This window comes from Malus sylvestris, chromosome 4 (genome assembly GCF_916048215.2).
Source record: "Malus sylvestris chromosome 4, drMalSylv7.2, whole genome shotgun sequence".
Taxonomy (NCBI): domain Eukaryota; kingdom Viridiplantae; phylum Streptophyta; class Magnoliopsida; order Rosales; family Rosaceae; genus Malus; species Malus sylvestris.
The window spans coordinates 18,457,499-18,479,071 of NC_062263.1; the positions used below are offsets into that span (position 1 = coordinate 18,457,499).

Below are 21,573 nucleotides of genomic sequence, written 5' to 3' on the forward strand. Positions count from 1 at the left end.
TTGACCTAGCATGAATTTACAGAATATAAACGAACATCGGCTGCATTTTGGTAACTTTAGTTTAAGGTTTCAGACAATGTAAAACTCCATGGAGTGGATGGTGAAGGCTTATGATTCAGTCTCCAACTTTCGGATTGTTGGGACCAAATGAAGCCGCCACATTTGATAGATTAACACTAAGCATCTGAAAGCACAAGAATTACCACTTGAATCCAAGAGAAACATTTGTTTAAATTCTTCAACATTTAGGTAGTTCTGGCATTAACTGAGAGGAGACATTACTTGCATCCTACAATGCTCAGGTAAAATACAACGCAACATGATTATTCTTGTATCCTTCTTAAGGGACTATCGACCAAGGAAAATTGGATAAATAACACAAATGCACATTATGATCCCCAAGGATGCTAAGATCATTGACGGGTGAACATTATAACCTTTCAGAGAGCATCCGAGAGGTTATGCTCCTTGAGGGGGTCATGAGCTTACAGATAATAACACGATTCCACACTCAAAAAAAAAGTATGCAGACTTCAGATTGGCTCTTGTGGACTAAGCATGAGTGCCTGGATCTTGAATTGCTACATTCGATAAGCTTGCTTCCAACTCGTTTAACTCATCTATGTCCAGTTCATCGTCATCATCAACATTGGTAACTTCAGCATCACCACCAGCTGTTGCTGAGTTGCTCGGTCCATCTCCATTAGAGTTCTCATTGGCCTGAATTCGTACCATAGAAAATTTGAGTGATACAATTAACAATGTCCATTGAATTCTGTGCTAATCAAATATAACACGCCATAGAAAAGCAACCCAAATTCCTCACCGGCATCTACGGTCAATAGTGTAAAAACAGTTATCATAAGCTTTAACAGACCTGAGCACTTCTATCTCATAACATCCAGTGCAATAGTATACAGAGTTTTGAGGTTAGAATTATAAAAGCGTGCCAGCTAACAAGTGAAACTACCCTTCTGTTCATCGCCAATATAAATTCAAAATTAAAACCAACCTTCTTTTCAGCAACTGCAGGTTCTTCCTCCTTGTGGTACTTCTCATCTGCCTCAGCATCATCCACAAATAAGCTAGAATCTGACAAAAATAGTTCACGGCCACTGCAAGAGTGGAAACGATAACATAATCAGTTCACATCCAAAATGCCCCTTCATCGTTCATAGCTATTTCCTTTGTTAACATCAGAAAGTTAATGTTTGTATCCATTTTATTTTTATTATTTTTTCTTCTTTGAAAGGGTGGGGTGATAACAAATTGGAGAAAGTGGAAAATAAACACACCTCATACGGTCATTCTTAGCTCGCTCTGCCATTTTTGCAGCTAAGCTGGCATCTCTTTCTGCAATCTTTTTCTTCTTCCATTGCATAAATAGCTCAGGAGTCATAGGTGTCGAAGTTGTCAATTTAACACGCTAAAACCAAGGCGAATGTTTGCTTAGGTTACATATCAGGAAATGATAGCAATGATAAACTGAAAGCGTTTAGACAGTCAAACTCGAAATGCTATAACAGTATAACTTAATGTAAAGACTTGTTCAAATAACCTGATTTTCAATCTCCTCCTCAATGGGTATTTTTTCACTCTCCTCGTCCAGCAGAGCCTTCATCTGTGACTTCAAAACATATCCTGGAGGAAGAGCATGCCTGTAGTGGCAATTTTTGCCGCCATTGGGACAGACCCAAAACCAACCATATTGTTTCTTCTCCACTGCTTCTAAGAAGTATTTACAGATCTGCACATGTATTAAAAACAACAAAGGAAAAATCATTTTGAAGTCTAACAATTCATTGATGGTTCAAATATCTATATTAAATAAGCATGTATGAAGTTGGGAACTAGAATGCAGGTTGTACAAAACACCTCAGAGAGAGAAAACTTACAATGTCAGTTGGTTTGTTCTGCTGGTACTCATTTTTCTTTGACTCCACCATCTTCTCCAAGGTTTCTTGATCCCAATCCTCCATTGTTTCTTCTATAAAAGATATAACATCAAACTCAGAACAACATAAACCACAACGAAATCCAAAATTGTCAAACAATTGGCATCATACTGAAGTTAAAAATTATAATGGTACCATTATCACGCTTATCACTGTAAATGTCAATCTTTTCTCCTTTCCTCTGAACATTCAAATCATGTGAGAACTTGCACTTGAAACCCTTTGCACACTGCCCCGCTTTATAGAACTCACATAGTATAGACTTGGGATCAACACCTACGCACAATCAATTAACCATTTATATCATGTCGGAATTTCAAAAACGCCAATCAACTAGACACTAGAACAGAAAGTAATCACTTACCAACTGGTACTTTCGGTTGACTAATAGCAACCTTAAATAAGTCATTCAGTTCCTTGTCCTTGGCCTTCTCTTCCTCCTTCTTCTTCTGTTACACAAATCTCACAGACAAAATTTCTCTCATTTTAGTTACTATACAAAAGAAACTCCATATGAAGCAAAACAGATACTCAAACACTTGACAAAACCAAAGCCTAAAACTCGAGAACAACTATCATGAAACAGAGATACCAAGATGGCAGTGTCCCAAACCCATCATGCAACACCATCCGAGAAATTAAAACACATGGCACCACGTCATTATTTCGGGATGCCACCCGCCACGTCATTATTTCGGGATGCCATGGTGGCATCCCAGGTTGTAGCAACTCCTTTTTCCCCAAACTAATATATGTGTAATTGAATGTTTCCCTAACCATGCAAATTCAAAATTTTATTTTCTAATCTTTTGTTTTCCAAAAGGCGATATCCTAAACTATTTTATCCACGCAGTAGGATTCGAACTTGCGTAAAGCGGGAGCCTGCGTAAAGCGGGAGCCTTGTGCACTGGGTACGACCTTTTAGTAGGATTCGAACTTGCGCGTAAGGGTGTAAATTGTCCTGACCAACTGGACTAACTAACATCTGCAACGTTAATTCTTATCTAAATTGATCCATTCTGTCACGTCGCATAGAATCAAAACAAAAATCGAAACTTCCATAAAAAAAATAATTTCTAATACATCAAAATCAAGTTAATTAATCAACCAATCAATCAAAATTTAATCATTCCTCGATTAATCATAGAAAATAAGAAGAAGATGAAGAAAATGGGACCTTAGCGGCGGTCTTGGAAGGATCGGGTTTTGGCTGGACAGATTGCTTGAGGGTCTGAACATACTTCTGGACATTCTTGCTCTTGTTCTTGTTCTTGAGCCCGAAGGTCTTGTCCTCTACGATCTTCTGCTTCTTCGCCAAATCGGCCTTCGATTGCTGCTTCGGCGGCATCTCTTATCGGCATCAAATGTTTCCGATTTCCGATATTTCGGACGACTGCAGGGTTTTGATCTTCCGTCCGAATTTCAGAAATGATGTGTCGCTGACATCCGGTCTGGTAATCTGGTTAAGGAATTTGGTCCGGTCGGGACACTCCAGAAGATTGCGATTGTATGGATTTCCGGATTTGCCCTTGGAAATCCTGGACGTGGCGGATTGCTGGGGGCGGGTTGGCCTCACCCTCGTGTAATTCTACTGCCTTTTGCGAGAATTGGCGCCACGTAGGAGTTGGACGCGAAAAATGCTTGGCCTATTACCTAACTACATGTCGTTTAAAAATATATTGCGTGTGTTTTTTTTTAACACTACATGTCGTTTTGAGATAGTGTGCTTAATCTCCTAATTAATTTTCAAGGTTGATATAAATTTATTCTTACATTCCTTAGCGTGAATATATCTTGTGTCAAAAAGGAAGAAAAAAAATTCAACAACCCCATGCGGATATAGATTTGCTAAATTAGCCAGAGTAGTGTATTCCTATTTTGGATCCATGTTTGAATCTCATACATCCTTTCGTAATTAGATAATCCAGAGTTGGATATCGTTTGTATTAAACAAGGAAAATAAAAATATTCAACAACACAATAAACTAATTCATCTCACTTATGAGATTTGAACCGTGAAAACATTCTTTAACAATGCGCCATAATTGTAAGTGGTAAATCATCCTGATGTTTAGAGTCTTCATTTTCTACCCATTGTGCCGTGGGTGTAAATCATTTCCCTCCCCATAGTGTAAAATATCATAATAATAATTTAAAAGAAAACAATGCATCATAATTTCCTTATCTGAAAATTCAATCTAAAATGTGTGAGACCCGTATTTTTTTTAAGAAGTAATATTCACATTGTGGGACCCATGCAAGGACTTATCTTTGAAGGGGATTTGTATGTAGGGGTGGTTCGGTATGGGATATCATACCGAAACTAATATCTCAAATCCCAAACCGAAATTTTTCGGGACGAGAATTTAAAGACCAATCCCAAACCAAATTTTGGGGAATTCCAAATTGAAATATGAAATTATGAATTGTTGTTCAAATATATAATTCAAGAACACATTCATGAACTAGGAATGTCATTTCATTCACATTACCATTACTTTAGTCTAAAGAAAGCATTGCAATTGGCACTGTTTTTTACTGTTCATTGTACCTGAATTTCAGTTTATTTACAAAATTGCCACCGCCTCTTTATTCTTCGTTCGGCGAGGGTTTCGAGGATGGGAGGTCATGCCGCTTTGGGATCGAGATAGAGAGACAGAGGGAGAGGGAGACAGCGAGAGAGAAAGAGGGAGAGGGAGGAGTGGGGATCCTCGATTTTGCACAGTGAAAGAGCGCCCACCCGTCAGTCATCGTGGATTGTTCGACTACATTTCCGTCCGTTTCCATCCCCATTTCTTTCCCTCTTTTTCTCTCCCGACTCTCTCTCATCGCCCTGTTCTCTCACGCCCGCTCACCGTCTCACTTCGGGCATACATGAACTCGATGAGAAGCCACCACCTCTTATCTGCAAAGCGAAGAAGAACCCAGCAGATTGTATGTTACTCCTCCCCAATAATTTCTGTATGCTTTCTTCAATTATTTGTTTCTGGGTATGTTTCTTTCCCGAGAATAAGAAGAAAGAAACAGGAAAAATTACTATTGGGTAGTTAATTTATATTGGAGTGTTATATTTATTCAAGACATCCAGGAGAATTAGGTACTTAATTGATTGATTACCTGAGTGAATTTCTTTGGTTTTTCTGAAAGAATTTGTTTTTTTTTTCCAGGGGTTTTGATGTTTTCTTAAATTTACTTATCAATAGCGATGGAGAATTTAATGCAGATGGGCTCGACAGGTTCGCGAAGGAGGTGAAGCCTACTGAGTGCGGACTCTCCTATGCGGTTGTTGCAGTCATGGGTCCGCAGAGCAGCGGTAAAAGTTTGAAACTTTGTTCGATTTGGTTGAGTTTTGAGATTTTTGGTGACTTTGGTTTTGGTGCTTATGGCTTTTGATTTTGCAGGGAAACGCACTTTGTTAAATCATTTGTTTCGGACTAAGTTTAGGGAGATGGATGCTTACAGTGGAAGGTTAGTTTCTGAGTTTGGAATTGATTGTGTAGTCAATTTTGGTTTTTTTTTTGCTTTTGGAATAAGTGCTTTTTTGGGGGAGAGGACTATCTGATTTTGTGGATTTGTTTTAGGAGCCAAACTACAAAGAGTATTTGGATTGCCAAGTGTGTTGGCAGTGAGCCGTGCACAATTGCCATGGATTTGGAGGGGACTAATGGGAGGGAGAGGGGCGAGGTAATCAGATTGATTTTTTTTTGGGGGGTTTGTGGGGTTTTTTTTACAGATTTTTCTGTGAAAGTATTGTTGTTGTATGGTTTTTTTATTGTGGGTTTTGATTGTTTGGTTATAATTTTGGGTATCTGTTTTGGTTTATTGAATCGGTTTTTGTGTAAGTCAAAGTTTTGTGTGGATGATCGTTGGTTCTAAACGAACCGAGCTACATATATGGCTTTGCTTCCCAACTACTGAAAACGTTACCATTCTTCTCTCTCCAAATTCCCTTCTAACTGTCTACACCTTCCCAAACCAAAAACCAATTTTATAAATTTTGATCAGATTTTTCTTCAGATTACAGAGAGAGAAAGGGTTATATATTTATGCTATTTTCAGAGAGAGAGGATTTGAGGTGGGTGGAGTGATGAGTGTTTAGGATTTTTGATGGGAGGGATGAGAAAAGAGTAAAAACGATCAGGAAAATCGAATTCTTTCTCTAAAATTTCATCAACACTTTGTAAGAACTCCAATTCTTTCTCTCATATTTCATCCGTTTCTGTTAATATTTGTAAATTTTCAGATTATGGGTCGTTCCCAATTTCCATTTTTTCTTTGGGGTTTGTGTTATTTTGATGGAAAAATGTCGTATTAGCAAATAGATGATATTTCAAAATTACAGTCGTCTGATTCACTTATTTTTGTTCATCTCTAATATTTCTGGATTTTTCTATGTACATTACAGAATTTACTGGCATTTGATAAACGTTGAATGAAGTCCTTCAATGAATCTCTCAAGGCGCTCGAAGCTAATATTCAGTTCGCCAAGACTCTGTAAGAACTCCAATTCTTTCTTTACTTACACATTTCCAAAGCACTGTGTAATAAACAGTGGAATTTTGATTCATATTGTAGTAATTGCCCTGCAATTGTTTTTCCAATATGTTTATACACTTACGATACTCCAATCTTTCTCTCTCTTATTTCTTTTCGGTTTTGGAAATCTCTGACTTTCGGTGGTTTTGTTTTCTTGCAGATGTCTATGAATTTTACTGACTTCCTGTGTAATCCTTGCTGCAGAAAGCAATCTCGACGCCGTTGCAGGCGGAGGAATGCCCTCATACGAGCCCCACTGTTGGTAATTTTACTTTTCTGATTTTATATGAATTTGTGGTTTGTTGGATGAGAAAATATGGAAACCTAGAGAAATTTTTTGAATTTAGGGTTGCTATAACACGAATTTAGGCAGTATGGTTTTTGATTTTTTTTTTGTTTTTTAAATCGATTGGGGGATTTTCTGGGCGTCGATTTATTTGTTTGCCCTTTGGTTTGTTTTTCATTATGGGTTCCCTTCTCTCTCATTAGAGAGCACAAAAATTCCAAAGGTAAACATCCAATCCCTTGCTTCGCTTTTCTGTCCATAACTAAAAATCGGTGAAATAAGTGTGGTTCTTGGATCTGCGGTCTGAAACAAAAAAATGTGTCTATTCTCTGTGCTAGCTAATGTATCTGTGATTTGTTTGGAGGACGCTCTTCAACACTCAGGTCCTTTTGGAAAATGGAGAGCACACGACTTAAGGATCTCGGACCCAAGGTAAAATCTAATAATCTCTGGCTCTCTTTACTGATGTACGGCTGCATGCACTAGATCTGTGAATTTTAATTATGCATGTGCACTCTCTGTGCCAAAAGTTTTTAGATCTGAAGCGGTCTGGATGCTAAGTTAGGAAGGTTAATTTTGTCCTATGGGTTTGGGACGGATTGGGATGGGTCTAGGTGGCTGTCATTCGATGAGGGTTTGGTGAATGAGAGCCATGCCGCCTTTGCACAGAGAGAGAGGGAGTAGTAGGTTGTGTTTTATTCTCTTCACTACACCATTAGTTTGATTGCCTGTCCTTGAGTATTTGATTTCGTCTGGAAGATGACTTCTAATTCCTATAATAATGAGATACTCAATCTTCAATCCTGCTTAGTAGCAGCGATCACCACCTGTTTGATGAAAGGTACACGTGAAACAGTTGTTAAAATTTGGGAACCAACAGAGCTCCTTATTTTGGGGGTTTGTTTCTGTTTTTGGCAGGAGAACGATTTGGAGCGACTCACAAAGTTAAACTTCGATATCGAAATTAATGAAAACCCATTGGTATGATTTCTTCATCTGAAATTTTTTATTGCCTAATTGGTTGTTTCATCAATTAATTGTGTGCAAACATTTATATGTAATTTTTTACTTCTTCCAATTAAATGGTAAGATCAAATTAAGCTAAAGAACTTTGGGTTTTGTAAATGTTGTGTAATTAAATTATTCATATCATCAATTAATTTTGAGCAAACATTTCTGGGTAGTTGTTAATTTCCCTCAATATTTGATAATAATTAAATTAAAGCTGACAGCTTTGTATTTTGTTCATCACCTGTCGTAGATTTTACTTGGCAGAGAAAATGTAGTTTCGTTGATATTATTCATGTTTTGTTTTCTTTCAGATCGCATTGTAATGGGTCTCTTTGGAAAAACAGTTCTTAAGACCAATTGTGAGGTTTGTTCTTATATGGTACATGAGTGTTTTTATAATTCTTTTGCACAATTGTTAGTAATTGTAGTTGTGATTGGTGTTGTCCTACATGTTTGGCCTGAAGAAAATGAGACACTACTTTTGATAAACCATATTGAGAGTGAAGGAAACTCCTTTTGGCCTGGTCATGTTGGAGTACATTTTTACTAACTCGCTACACTGGAAATTCATGGACTCTTTTACTTGCCCCTTTTGTATATGTATTGGCTCAATTTTCTCTTGCTTGGTTTTGCTCCTCGCCTTGCTCTTAACAAGATCCAGTTGTTGAGGTTCGCAAACAAAAACCTTCTTTGCAAATGGATTTCCTTGCTTTCACCGATTATTCGTCTTTCATGCATGTTGGGTTTTTTTTTTATATTAATTTTTGTCATGTGATTTTTGTTCTTCGTTTTACTTGGATTTTGAGATTTTGTTTCTGTTCTATTTAGGTTTTTTTTGTCCTTCTGCTGAAATTACATTTGGTTAAATTGTGTCAATTTCTTTTTGTATGTGTAGAAAATTTTAGCGTTGTTTTTGTGGCTATTATATGATTGCCTGACAAATAGTGCCTTTAGCACTACCTTCTCTCTCACTGAGCCCTAGCACTACTTTTTGTGTGTGTAGAAAATTTTAGCGTTGTTTATTGTTTTGTTTTTCGTTTGCTTTGTTAGAACCATCATTCGAATTTTTGGGTTTCGCTGTGCTCATTTCTGTGCTTCTTTAAAATTTTCTAGTGTTTGCTTCTCATTCCTCTGTTGGTTGATTTTTTTTCCCATTTCATGGTTCCTTATGTATTCCTTGGTTCTCTCTAATTTTTGGCTGTGGGATGATGCTTGCAGGTGAACTATATGCACGGTTTTTTTGGGACGAGTTAGGAGGATCCACCTGAAAACAGCATACAAGATAGAGAATTGGTATGCTGCTTTGTCTTTCTGTTGGATTTTGATGTTTATGTTCTGCTACTAAGAGGATTTTATAGTGTTCTAAATCTGTTTTGTATATGTGCTTAAAGATTGGACATGTTCTTGAATATTAGCCATGTTGTTTGAATTGGATATGTGATTGAATATTAGGTATTTAGTTTGAATTGATTTGGATATGTGGTTTATTGAACTGGAATTTGGATGTGTGCTGATATGAATTGGATATGTTGAATTAGAGATGTGCTACTTTTAATTGGATAGGTTGAAAAATGACAAGCCATGGTATATTGACCGTTTTTTTTTTTTTTTTTTTTTGCCCCAAATTTACATAAGTCCCAAAGGTTGAATGTCGTTGCAATTTGGATGATCAGCCAAAACTTTAGAAGAAAAAAATTAGAAAACATGACTCAGGAGAGAAATAACAAGTCCATCATGTATTAGAAAATCAGTTTTGCCCAGTGATCGAAATCATTACAGGATTAAAAACTAGAATCTGACTTTAGAAGAACTTCCATTCTCTTCTAATAGCAGCTTCATAGATTTAGTCTAATGTTTTTGTTGTACATTTTTAACAACCGAATCTAAAATCCCTCTGTACTTTAAAGTCCCTCCTATAGACATCACATTAGAGAATTATAACTATTCAACATTCTTGGTGCATCGGCAGATTAATGATTGTATCACGGTATTTTAGCCAAGTTCCTTGAATTATTGAAGAGTTAATGCTTTCCAAATGTTTTACTTTGATTCACATTTTCCATGGTACAAGTTTACATGATTGCAAGCTGATAGAAAGAGATAGATGTACGGAGAAGTGGGAATTGGGGAGAGAGATAGTGAGCAACGGGTGCGGTTGCGTTTTAAAGATTTGTTTGAAATTGTTTCTCCAGTTTTTTTATTTTTTTATTTTTGGTGAATTTTCTCGAGTTCTTTCTATTTGTTTGGAATTGTTTCATTTTTACTGAGATTCTTTTGGTCCCCTGCCACTAAACTCTGATTTCTGCTATTAATTGCTGCTGAAATGTGACTTTTGATATTAATTTTGTAAACTAATTAAGATGCTTAATGTTCCCTTAATTGTGATTAAGACAGGGCATGTGAGATATTTTTCGTGTCAAAATTCATGTTGGTAGTGTTGATTTTGCTATTTCAGCAAAAGATTTTTATAATTGTTCATACAACATCAAATATCTGCCACTTCAAGTCTCTATGTGTGTTGTTTACCCTAGACTTTGGACATCAATTTGGTTATGTTTTCTTGATGGTTTGATGCGTTTTGTGTTGTGTTTTTTGGTCAATTGAGTCAGTTCATATGATTAATTCCCATGGTTTCCATGCCATATTGGTTGAATTTATTTTAACTATATTTATTTTTGGTGCAGCCATATCCTCATATAAACAAGTGGAAGGTTTACAAGACATTAACCAATTAGTTGGGCTATTAGTTCCTTTACTTTGTGGTGTCCCTGGTGTGAGTGAAAAAAATGTTCAGGTACTTTATAGTTGGGAAGATTCAACAATGCTTTTTCTATGTACTTTATTATGTTTTGATAAACGAAGGTTCAGCAACAAGTTACTGAAATTATCACTTATACATATAGCCTCCACCACAAAGTAATTTACTAAGAAATGTGTAGTACTTTGTCTTCTGGGTTAGTGTTCTCTAATTTAGATTAAACGTTAGGGCTTTGAGCTTGGTAAGGTTTCTTTTCTTGATGGACCTCATTTTTTTATTTATTGTTTTTCTTTTTGGAGTTTTTGATTTACAGATAAATTCTACATTTAAATTCTCTTTTTGTGATCCTGCAGATTTTACCTCTCTGTTTCAATCTCAACCACTAGCAGCTACAATTTTGTATTAGGTTTTATTTTTAGACCATTGTTTAGGTGTAGATAATTGTTTAATGCTTTGTACCTTTCCATTTTGTCTGCTATAGATGTTCTAAAAGATACACATACCCCTCCATGGAATATCAAGTTCATTATTTTACATTATATATCATTTTTGTAATGTAAGGAACCTCAACCCAGCTAAAAGTTTTAGTGAAGTTGTATTTTAAAGTCAGGTTGGTAGGACAAGTTGCTATATATATATTTTTAAAAAGTTTTCAACTTCGAATTTTGTGATGTGTGATTGCAGAGCAAGGAGAATGTGACCCCGATAAGCTCCAAGCTCACGGTAAAATTTTCTTTTTGTTCAGGGTTATGAGAATTCTTATAAAAAGAACTAGAACAACTTAGATTTTAATTTTCGGTTTAAAGTTGTTTTTAATTTGGTCCGCCATGTTATGTTTGTTAATAGGAACCCAGAAGAGTCGTGAATTCAGTTTCCAAACTCTGACTGAGAATAGAACTTGGTGCTATTAAGATATCGTCCTTAGCCCTCAGAATTCAGGTAGCCACATGACTTTTACACTGCTGCTTTCGTTTTATGTACTAATTATTGTTCTATGAATTGTATTCTTCAGTTAAATAATGATTCATCCTCCTTTTCCCATCTCCTTGGTTTTTTAGATTTTTCTGTTTGCGTATTATAGTTGTTTAGGGTTTTGGTTACTGTGCACTTATCAGTTAATTCAATTCTCATGTGATTTGTACATCCACATTCCTTACAATTTCCATCTCAGTATATGCGATCTTTTGCTGATCAATTCAATTCTCATCTTGAAGCTCTTCCTTCCAATTATGCAATCTTTTGCCCTCTTTGCATCTCAGTCTACAATGGAACCATTCTCCACTGCATGTATTAATAATTTATAATACATGAACATATTATAGTAACTAAGTTTAATCCCTGATTTTATTATTTAACTTTTTACCAATCCTGGTAGATTTACAAAGCATATGAGAGAATTCGTATGAAATTTGCACTGGTGGCTGACGAAAAATCAACAAGCTAAATTACTCATGTTTATACCATATTTAGGGCCTCGTATATTTGGGCCTTGGGCCTTGTATTTGGGCCTCACACTAAAGCCCATACTTTGTAAAAGAGGAGGAGCCCCTTATTCTATAAAAGGGGACTCCTCCCCTCATTCTTGAGGAGGGGAGAGAGCCAGCTTAAGAAGGCTAAGAGAAGCTCTCATTACATTCAGGAGAGACCTCACACCACCGAGGCTCTCCTCTCCCTTCTCTTCTCTCTCTGGGGGACTTCCCCTCAAACTCTTGTATCCATACAATTACAGAGAAACAGAATCAACTACAGTGTGGACGTAGCCCAAACATTGGGGTGAACCACGATAAAATCCTTGTGTTCTTTGTGTTCTTCGTGTTCTTGAGCGTTTGTGCAGATTCACGGTCGGATTTACGTTGTTCCAAGACCGCCCCGGTTTTGTGCATCAACATTTGGCGCCGTCTGTGGGAAACGACACAAAAAACTATGTCGGTTCTCTTTCATTTTTTCATCAAATCTCACCACTGTGAATCTGCAAAATCTACAAAATCAATACTGCAAAATCTGCAGAAACCCAGAACCTCCTTGGGCTTTTCCAGAAAACCCCCATCCCAAAAGCCAAAAGCAAAAGCACACCAAAAAAGAAAAGGCAACAGCATCAAAACCCAAATCATCTTCGAGAAGCTCGGGATCCCGACCTCGCTCCCTCCAGAAATCCCAGTCAGACGGAATCCGCTCCTTCGTCTTGAAAATCAACCGGTCCGACAAGCGCCGTGTGTTCCGCCAGTACTTCCAGCACATCCTCACCGTCGCCGACGAAATCGAGCAGCGGAACAGAGAGATCAAGCTCTACATAAACCTCTCCAGCGAAAATGAAAGGTGGCGATTGGTTCCGTTCACGCACCCCGCCACCTTCGACACCGTGGTGATGAACGCTGAGCTGAAGAATAAAATTCGGTCCGATCTCGAAAATTTCCGCGTATGGAAGTGGAGCTTTTTGCTCTACGACCCCTCTGGCACCGGAAAAACCAGCTTCGTCGCCGCCATGGCGAGGTTCCTGAGCTACGACGGGTACGACGTCGACATGTCCAAAGTCGCCGACGACTCCGATCTGAAAATGCTTCTCCTCCAAACGATGCCGAAGTCGCTGATCGTGATGGAGGATCTGGACCGTTTCTGGACGGAGAAATTCACGGCTCGCAGTATGCTTCTTGAAATTGGAAAAAATGAGGAGAGAAACTCACCATCTGGAATTAAGTTTGCAACGCTACACGAGCGAGGATCTAAGTTGCATTTGATTTGAAGATCTGGTGGAGCTTGAACACCAACTGGAGGCGTCTGTTAACAAGGTTCGAACTAGGAAGGAGGTTTCTGAGTTCGTCGTTAATGGCGAAAGTGGGGAGGGACTGCAGGATTTGTCACCTGAGCTTGGATGCAACGAATCATGAATCTGGGATTCCTATTGAGCTGGAGTGTTCTTGTAAGGCTGATTTGGCTGCTGCCCACAAGCAGTGTGCTGAGGCTTGGTTCAAGATCAAAGGTAACAATGCGTCTGCTTTCTAATTCACGACTTTGGTCAACACTCTCGGCAGAGACACTTGCCGGTCCAAGCTCTGGTCAACACTCCGGTCTTTGAGCATAGCAGTCATGGTGGCAGACGGCTCCTGATCACCGACAGACCAACGTGGCAAAGTCCTTATTCCGTCTAATTTCAGAAACAATCTTCCTGCAATACGCAGTGGAGGTACCAAGAAAAGAAGGTGGGTGGGGTCGAAGAGGTTGTCCAAATAGCTGTGCCCTTAATCATGTCGTCAAGCGACATATCAAAAGCAGAAAAGAAGAAGGCTAAGAGAAAAGCAGTGGGGTCAATAAACAAAAACAAAGTAGTGGCCACGACTTGGTAGACTTTTCTGGTGGCATACACCCACACTGTTGTCGGCCACAGAAGAAAAGAGAAGAAAAAGAAAAGAAAGAAAAGAAAAAGAAAAGAAAGAAAAGAAAAAGAAAGAAAAAGAAAGAAAAAGATCATGTTGTTGGGAGAATATTTCGGAAAGCAGAAAAGAGGAAAGTAAAAGGGATGCACATGGAGACACTGCAAAAAACAAGGAATAAATACCCCATCAGAATGATGTAGTTTATTTTCCTTTTATTTTGAAAACATTTGTATAAACCCCATCAGAGGGTAATATGTATAAACCCCATCAGAGGGTAAAAAAAAAAAAAAAAAAAAAAAAAAAAAAAAAAAAACGGCAAAGCCTAAAGTAAATGGGCTGGAATGTTGTGTAGAGGGCGAAAACCCATAAGCCCAAAATAGCTCCAACCAGACGATCAAAAGTACGCCCAGTACTTCAAATCATACATGAACATTACTCATGTCAATCATACATGAACATTCATGAGCATCCCTCATATCAATCATACATAAACATTCATGAGCATCACTCATGTTAACATTCATGAGCATCACTCATGTTAACATCCATGAGCATCACTCATGTCAATCAACATAAACATTCATGAGCATCACTCATGTCAATCAGCTTCAAAAGCTTCATTTACAAAGCTTCACTTGCAAAGCTTCACTTGCAAAGCTTCACCTACAAAGCTTCAGTGCAGGGTATACAAATACCGCCTCCGAACAACCGCCACTTCGGCCCATACATGGATTCAATTTGAAGTCTCCAGCCAACAGACTCTATTGACCGAAGACTTGGGGGACTACATTATGTACCATATATTGGGCCTCAACTGGGCCTCATGAAAAATACTTGGGGGACTTAGCCCATCACTTATGTATTGAGGAGCGAGCTCTTATTTTATAAAAGGGACTCCCTCACCTTCAAACGCCACAAGCCAAGCCAACCAAGGCAACATAAGCTACAAGCAAAGCGGCCTCACAACATGTGCTACTTCTAGTTGAGCATCATTTCAGATTGGGCACCGCCTCATATCGAGCATCAGTTCTAGACGACATTTAGTTACTTCGGCCCACACATGGACTGAATTTCAAGTCTCCAGCCAAAAGACTCTCTTGACTGAAGACTTGGGGAACTACTGTTTATACCATATTTAGGGCCTCGTATATTTGGGCCTTGGGCCTTGTATTTGGGCCTCACACTAAAGCCCATACTTTGTAAAAGAGGAGGAGCCCCTTATTCTATAAAAGGGGACTCCTCCCCTCATTCTTGAGGAGGGGAGAGAGCCAGCTTAAGAAGGCTAAGAGAAGCTCTCATTACATTCAGGAGAGACCTCACACCACCGAGGCTCTCCTCTCCCTTCTCTTCTCTCTCTGGGGGACTTCCCCTCAAACTCTTGTATCCATACAATTACAGAGAAACAGAATCAACTACAGTGTGGACGTAGCCCAAACATTGGGGTGAACCACGATAAAATCCTTGTGTTCTTTGTGTTCTTCGTGTTCTTGAGCGTTTGTGCAGATTCACGGTCGGATTTACGTTGTTCCAAGACCGCCCCGGTTTTGTGCATCAACAACTCATTTAACCATTTACATGCATTTGATCACAGATATTGAGAGACCTTAGAGTTAATCATCTGTAACAATAAATGTTAATTATTCAAGTTTGATTTCTTGGCCATGGCATCCTTCGTTAACCTCTACAACTACGTCTCTCTTCACTTTCCCAGTTCCTTCGGTCTCTCTTTCTCTTTCTAATCTCTACTGAGTTTCTTTCAATCTGTCAATTTATATAATTTATTCTTTGATGTGATATTTGGTGCGTTTGATTTGATTTTGTGAATGTCTTCCTGACTTTTCCGCTTTGGATTCAAATAATAAGTTCAATAGTTATATGCATAACGGAATACTGATTTGCAAACAAGGCAATTCAAAGTTTGAAAATTTGTATATTATGCTAAGCTGACTACCTTTTTTCCCCTCTTTTTTGACTTTGAGCAATTGCAGTATTTTAGCCCAACTTGCTAAAATTTTTGTTTATCGTTAAACGAATTCTGTATGAATTTACTTGGAAATGTTATATGAATTTGGTATAAACTTGAATATAACTTATCTGTAGGTTGATTTGATTATAAAAATGTAAAACAAAATCCGTCCATAATTTACAAATTTGTATTCGATTTTTGATGTTTTTCCTGTGTAAGGCATATGTTGCACAAGTGAGGTATGTAGACTGTAGGGCATATATTTTGCCGTCTTAACTGCAGGGGCAAAATATGTGTAAACTGCAGGTTGCTTCTGTTTCTTCAGTTTCGTGTGGAAACAAACCTGCTTATTTTTTCCTTTGAACAGTTGTGGTTACAAAATTAGCTACTTGAACAAGTCCACAACACTTTCTATTTTTAATTACCTGTTGAAATGGTTGTCTACACTGCATGACACATATTATGTGTCAACTAAATGTTTCTTCTGTTTCTAAAGGAAAGAAACATAACTTTTTTGGAAACCATCTCTTTTTAATCAAAGACGTTCAGTTTCTTCCTACTCATTATACAATGTGTTTATATGCCAACTCACTTGAATGTATATAAAAGCAAAATTGCTTATCTTATCGATCTCATTCCCTTATGTATCCCTTTGTTTGTTTATAATTGTGTTAAATTTATTCAACTTAAATATGTTTTATTCATCCGATTACGCCTGAAACAGCTGGTTCCCGTGGCAACGCACGGGCTTAATTTCTAGTTTAATCTAAACCTGGCATGCCTGACTGTTTTTATCAGAGTCAAAATTCAAATTAATTAAACCCTTTTTGCAACCTATTAAGAAACAAAAGAATCAAGCCATCTGAAATCATCAACCATGACAGCAGCAATAATAAAATCCAAATGAATATCAAACAGAACATAAAAAATATGCAAGGTGTAGGGCATTCCAGGTTGCAGTGCATGAATTAGAAACTACTAGCATCAATTATAAAAGAATAATATATATGTATAAATATATATAATAATTAATATTATATATTTTCGGTTCGGTATGGGATTCCCGAAATATCGAGAAGCCAATCCTGATTCTTGTACCGAAATATCGAGATCGGTTCGGGATAGCATCCCTAAAATTTCGGGAATTTCGGTTTGGGAAATTTTTGGTTTGGGATCGGGATTTTTTTTATTTGGTTTGGGGTTTTCGGGATTTTTTTCCACCCCTATTTGTATGAACGTGACAAAAGGCTAGTTTGGTATTATTGTACTTTGAAAAAATTAATTGTTTTTGATGTGCTGTGAAATAAAACAATAAAAAATGTTGGTTTTTTTTATCCAAAATGGTCTCTGAGATTTTCATAACAAATATGTAACATCCCACATCGCCCAGGAGAGTGATCTTTAAATGTATATTCTCATCCCTACCTAGCACGAGGCCTTTTGGGAGCTCACTGGCTTCGGATTCCGTAGGAACTCCGAAGTTAAGCGAGAAGAAGGCCAAAGCACTTCAAGGATGGGTGACCCATTGGAAAGTTGCTCGTGAGTTCCTAGAAACAAAACCGTGCGGGAATGGTAAGCTCAAAGCAGACAATATCGTGCTACGGTGGTGGAGCAGGCCCGGGAAGTGGTCCACCCCGGGCCGGGATGTGACAAAATAACTTTGGTTTCTGAGATTTAAAATCAATAGAAGTGGTTCCTGAGATTGTCAATCATCCATTATTTTGGTCATTCCATTAAAAAACATGATCCCTAAGCTTTTTAACGGAAGAACCAAAATAATGGATGGTGGATAATCTCAAGGACCAAAGTTATGTGTTATACCCTCTACTTAACAGAGTTTTTTAACGGAATGATTAAAATAATGGATGGTGGACAATCTTAGGGACCACTTCTATTGATTTTAAATCTCATGGATTAAAGTTATGTGTTATGCAAATCTCAATGACTATTTTAACTACAGAGACAAAAATGTTTAAATAAACTATAGTTGTAAAAGTATTTAAAAAAATACAGTATTATAATATTTAATAGGTTTTTTTTATGTAAAACAGGTATGACAGTTTAAAATGATAAAAATGCATAAATTTTTAAGGCTTTTCCTTCTTTTTCCTTTTTTCTTTATGCCAGAAAGTTTGATTTTCTTTTCTTTTTTCTTTTTTCGTTCTGCCAGCTCAATTTCTAGCTTTTTTTTCCTTTTTTTTATCGACGACCCTTTCCTGAAATTTCAAAGTCCTTAGCCACCTCCGTTCCCTTCCCCCTCTCTCCAGTTTTGTCCACTGTACTGAAACACAAATCTCATTGGATGAGGAGATTGCATTGCAGCTCGAAACGTTTTCAATTGCACTCGCTCTCGTTTTCTTTACCAGCGTTTCGATCCTGCAAAAAATTTGAACGCCATTTCGTTGTTTCTAGAACGAAGAAAAAAGTTTTCTTTGTCTCGGTGCATCCTCCATGTTGTGCCTCTGAATCGGGTCAATGTTTGTTTGGTGCGACGGCCAAAGTTAAGATGGCAATGTAGGCTATGTGACGACGCGATGTGGATCCGACCAAACTATAGGATGGTGATCACAAACGGCGATGTGCTTTCAGGAGAACCAAGAAATTGAACGACAAGGGCAAAAGAGATGGTAAGTGTGATCGTGAAATTCATGGGACAAATAACACAAGAATATGTATACAAAGTAAACGATTGTATTAATGTACAATTAGGTTACGATCTCTGTTACAATGTTTGAATGCTCTAATTCGATCCCGGGGTTGTAGATGTAAGATTATGAACATGAGACTGGATATTTCATAATGGTGGGCTGAGTCCAATTGGCATAAGAAAACCTTATAAGAGTTAGTAGAATGATTCCACTTGATAGAATGATTCCAGTTGATGGAGGATTTAGTCTTATATTAGAACTAATATGAGATAGAAAATACAAGCATTTTTCTATATGGATTATAATAGGGAATCCTTATTATTATATGAGAAGGTTATATATGTGGTGATCTCTTATTAACGTTATATATATATATATATATATATATATATATATATATATATGTGGTGATCTCTGATTAACGCTCATATTGGTACCAAGTCTTATTCTTAGTTTTGAGAAAATAGCAATCTGACAAAAAGCAGAAGAATCACAGTTTGCAAGTCTTGTTTTCCTGCATCCATGGCGTCCTATGGTTCTAGTTCTTCAGGTTAGTATACTGCAATATTATCATAGATTTAGGTTTTGTATTTTACTTGAGTAACTTGATCGAATTTGTGGTATTGGGTTAACAGTAGAGTGTAGGGGTGGGCAAACAGATACAGGAACCGCGGGTCAGGATAGGAATCAAGGTTCGGGGCGGGTACGGGCCGAGTCCTAATTTTGTAAAAACAGAACGGGGCGGGGCGGGATGGGCCTTTGAAGTTTTAGGTTTAGGCCGGTTCCAAAAGTATAGGAACCGCGGGTACCTAGACCAGCCCGTTTGTATTACAATGGACGAACGAGATTTAAGATATCATATCTCAATCCAATCTTAATCGTTAGTTTCAACCCTAGCCAATTCCACCTCCTAAGTTCCAGAATCACCCTCAGTCTCTCATACTATCAGACTCTCCCTGTCCCTTCCATCGACTCCAACTCTCAGACTCTCACTCACACTTACAGTGCTCACTGCTTACCGTCATTGGGACCAACGCAACAGCACCACCTCTGCCGTCGCGACCCGACCACCATCACCCCATCACCACTATCGAGCTCCAACTCTTAGACTCTCACAGCGCCGTCGCGACTAACATAACGATACCACCTCCGCCGTCGCGACCACACCACCGTCAAGGAACACTGCTACCACCAGTGGTCCAGTACCGCTACCAACCATCATCCCTCTAAAATTTTAGTAATTTTGAATTAGGTTTTATTATTAATGTGAAATTGTGAATATCTGGTGTAGGGATTTTAGGGGTTTTAAGTTAGAATTTGTAGATTGATGATTCAATCCTGTTGCCACCATTTAGGGTTTTCTTAAAATTTGAATTGCATTATGGATTGATGATTGATATGTTGCCACCATTTAGGCAGTGTAGGATATAGATATATAGCTATACTCTTATTTCCAAGGACCCCAAAAGTCATAGCTTGCAAGTAGAAAACCCTAATCGTTCTGTGATTTTGCATTCTGAGTTTTGTTTTGCTTTGCTGGGTTTTGAGTTTCTCTCTCTTCTGGTGGGTCTTTCTCTCCATCTTCTTCGTACTATTTGTTATGGTTTAAGCCTCTGATAGGCCTCAATGTGCTTGCTATGTGAAATCCCACTTGCTATGGAGCTCTGAAATGCTCGTTCTAGCAGTGTTCTTTGATTTTTCTTAGTCTCTGTAAACTTATGGATTTTTGTGGATTTCACAGAACGATTGGCATTTTGCTTTTTTTTTTAAGATTTTGGTTATGGTATTATTCCCACTAAAAAGCTCTGATATACTCACTGCGCTACAAAGTGATTTTCAAAGCTCTGATTTTGATATGCTTATTGTCCTTCCCTTTCATTTCCTCTGCAAAAAATAATATCTAATCCATTGGTGGAGCAGCTGTCCTGTTAGCTTGAACATTGACAAAACTTTAGGTAGTTTTCTCATACTGCATGAATTTGAAGGGTGACACTCACACACCCAAGCACAGATTAATTAACTTAATGTGTAGCAGATGAATTACACATTAAACAGGTTTGCTACTGCAGATTGTTACTTGTGCTCGAGAGTCAGACTCTTAACCAGTCGCAGCCATAAGCTTGACTTGATATTTGTACATTTTCAAACCTTGTATATAGCTAGGATTGCAAATATATTACCTATGTCTTTCAGTTACGTGATAAATTTATCTTAAAGAGTTTGAGTTTTAACTCATAATTGATGTAAGGGGATCTTCCTCATTGTAGGAATAAGGGGATCTTCTTCATTGCAATTGATGTAAACAAGCCACTTTCAGATCAAGGACCCTTTGATGTTGTTTTGCAATCTGTGGAGTTTGCAATCTGCGCAAATCTGTGCAATTTGCAATTTGTGCAAATTTTATTTTATTTTTTTCAAAAAAAAAGAAAAGAAAAGAAAAGGGACCCGTGGACCCAGCCTGAACCGGCCCGTTTTAACTGGGCCGGGTAAGGTTCAGTTCTTATATTAGAAAATGTAATCCCCAGCCTGACCCGTTTCCTTTGAACCCAAGTCTGATCCAGTCCCCTCAAAATTGGGCCCGGCCCGGCCTGTGCCCACCCCTAGTAGAGTGTATATGTATGGTCATTGATCTGAGGGCCGTAGTGACTTAATCTCTATAGATGCCACAAGGATTTGACTTGTGGCAATAGAGGAATCAACACGTGTATGGGTGCTTGTGGTTCTTCACAAGTATGATGAAGAACGTAGAGAACTTTCTGAGTGTGTAGGGTGGTTGGGAGTTTAAGTGTCTAGGTGTGTGGATTTCTGAACCTCTTCTTTTATCTTGGAGCTTCGTATTTAGAGGCTCACCAAGTCTTGCTTTCAATTTTATGGCAACCCATCCATCTCGTGTTTCTCGACTCCCAATAGAAAATTGAATTCGACCAACAAGATATAGGCCGCGTTGCACAATCCGACATGGTTTCGCGATGAAGAAGAAGCAGTTTTTAAAACCCAGGAATCTCAATCTTTTTTTGGTGCTTTGTGATTAACATTACTGGA

At 38.0% G+C, this 21,573-nt stretch overlaps 2 protein-coding genes and 1 long non-coding RNA gene across 19 annotated transcripts; 2 read left to right on the forward strand and 1 right to left on the reverse strand.

The window, feature by feature from the left end:
- Positions 1-206: 206 nt before the first annotated feature.
- On the reverse strand, positions 207-3,418 carry LOC126619560 (zinc finger CCCH domain-containing protein 11-like). The gene is made up of 8 exons (XM_050287968.1): positions 3,133-3,418; positions 2,320-2,404; positions 2,091-2,231; positions 1,896-1,987; positions 1,559-1,747; positions 1,296-1,426; positions 1,013-1,115; positions 207-720 (listed from the first exon to the last, which is right to left on the reverse strand). The coding sequence occupies exons 1-8, from the start codon at positions 3,301-3,303 to the stop codon at positions 553-555; spliced, it is 1,080 nt and encodes a 359-aa protein (XP_050143925.1). The 5' UTR covers positions 3,304-3,418; the 3' UTR covers positions 207-552.
- A 1,149-nt stretch (positions 3,419-4,567) lies between these two features.
- LOC126618846 (uncharacterized) lies at positions 4,568-11,587 on the forward strand. Of its 17 annotated transcripts, none has more exons than XR_007621863.1 (14): positions 4,568-4,889; positions 5,123-5,268; positions 5,357-5,423; positions 5,537-5,639; positions 6,361-6,449; positions 6,652-6,753; positions 6,981-7,000; positions 7,116-7,209; positions 7,696-7,758; positions 8,100-8,152; positions 9,007-9,081; positions 10,473-10,582; positions 11,231-11,269; positions 11,393-11,587. It is a non-coding gene; the product is annotated as an uncharacterized LOC126618846 (long non-coding RNA). The 17 variants fall into 17 exon arrangements; XR_007621867.1 differs by having other exon boundaries at positions 7,142-7,209; XR_007621869.1 differs by having other exon boundaries at positions 7,161-7,209.
- A 785-nt stretch (positions 11,588-12,372) lies between these two features.
- LOC126618845 (AAA-ATPase At2g46620-like) lies at positions 12,373-14,005 on the forward strand. The gene has a single exon (XM_050287043.1). The coding sequence runs from the start codon at positions 12,912-12,914 to the stop codon at positions 13,284-13,286; it is 375 nt and encodes a 124-aa protein (XP_050143000.1). The 5' UTR covers positions 12,373-12,911; the 3' UTR covers positions 13,287-14,005.
- The last annotated feature ends 7,568 nt before the right edge of the window (positions 14,006-21,573 follow it).

Bases quoted from the DNA above. Each gene is read 5' to 3' on its own strand.
- LOC126619560 (XM_050287968.1), bottom strand. From the start codon at position 3,303: ATGCCGCCGAAGCAGCAATCGAAGGCCGATTTGGCGAAGAAGCAGAAG. The intron at 2,232-2,319 runs GTAAGTGATTAC...GATTGTGCGTAG, and splicing joins TCAACCGAAAGTACCAGTTG to GTGTTGATCCCAAGTCTATA. The intron at 1,427-1,558 runs GTTATTTGAACA...CCTTGGTTTTAG, and splicing joins AGGAGGAGATTGAAAATCAG to CGTGTTAAATTGACAACTTC.
- LOC126618845 (XM_050287043.1), top strand. From the start codon at position 12,912: ATGAACGCTGAGCTGAAGAATAAAATTCGGTCCGATCTCGAAAATTTC.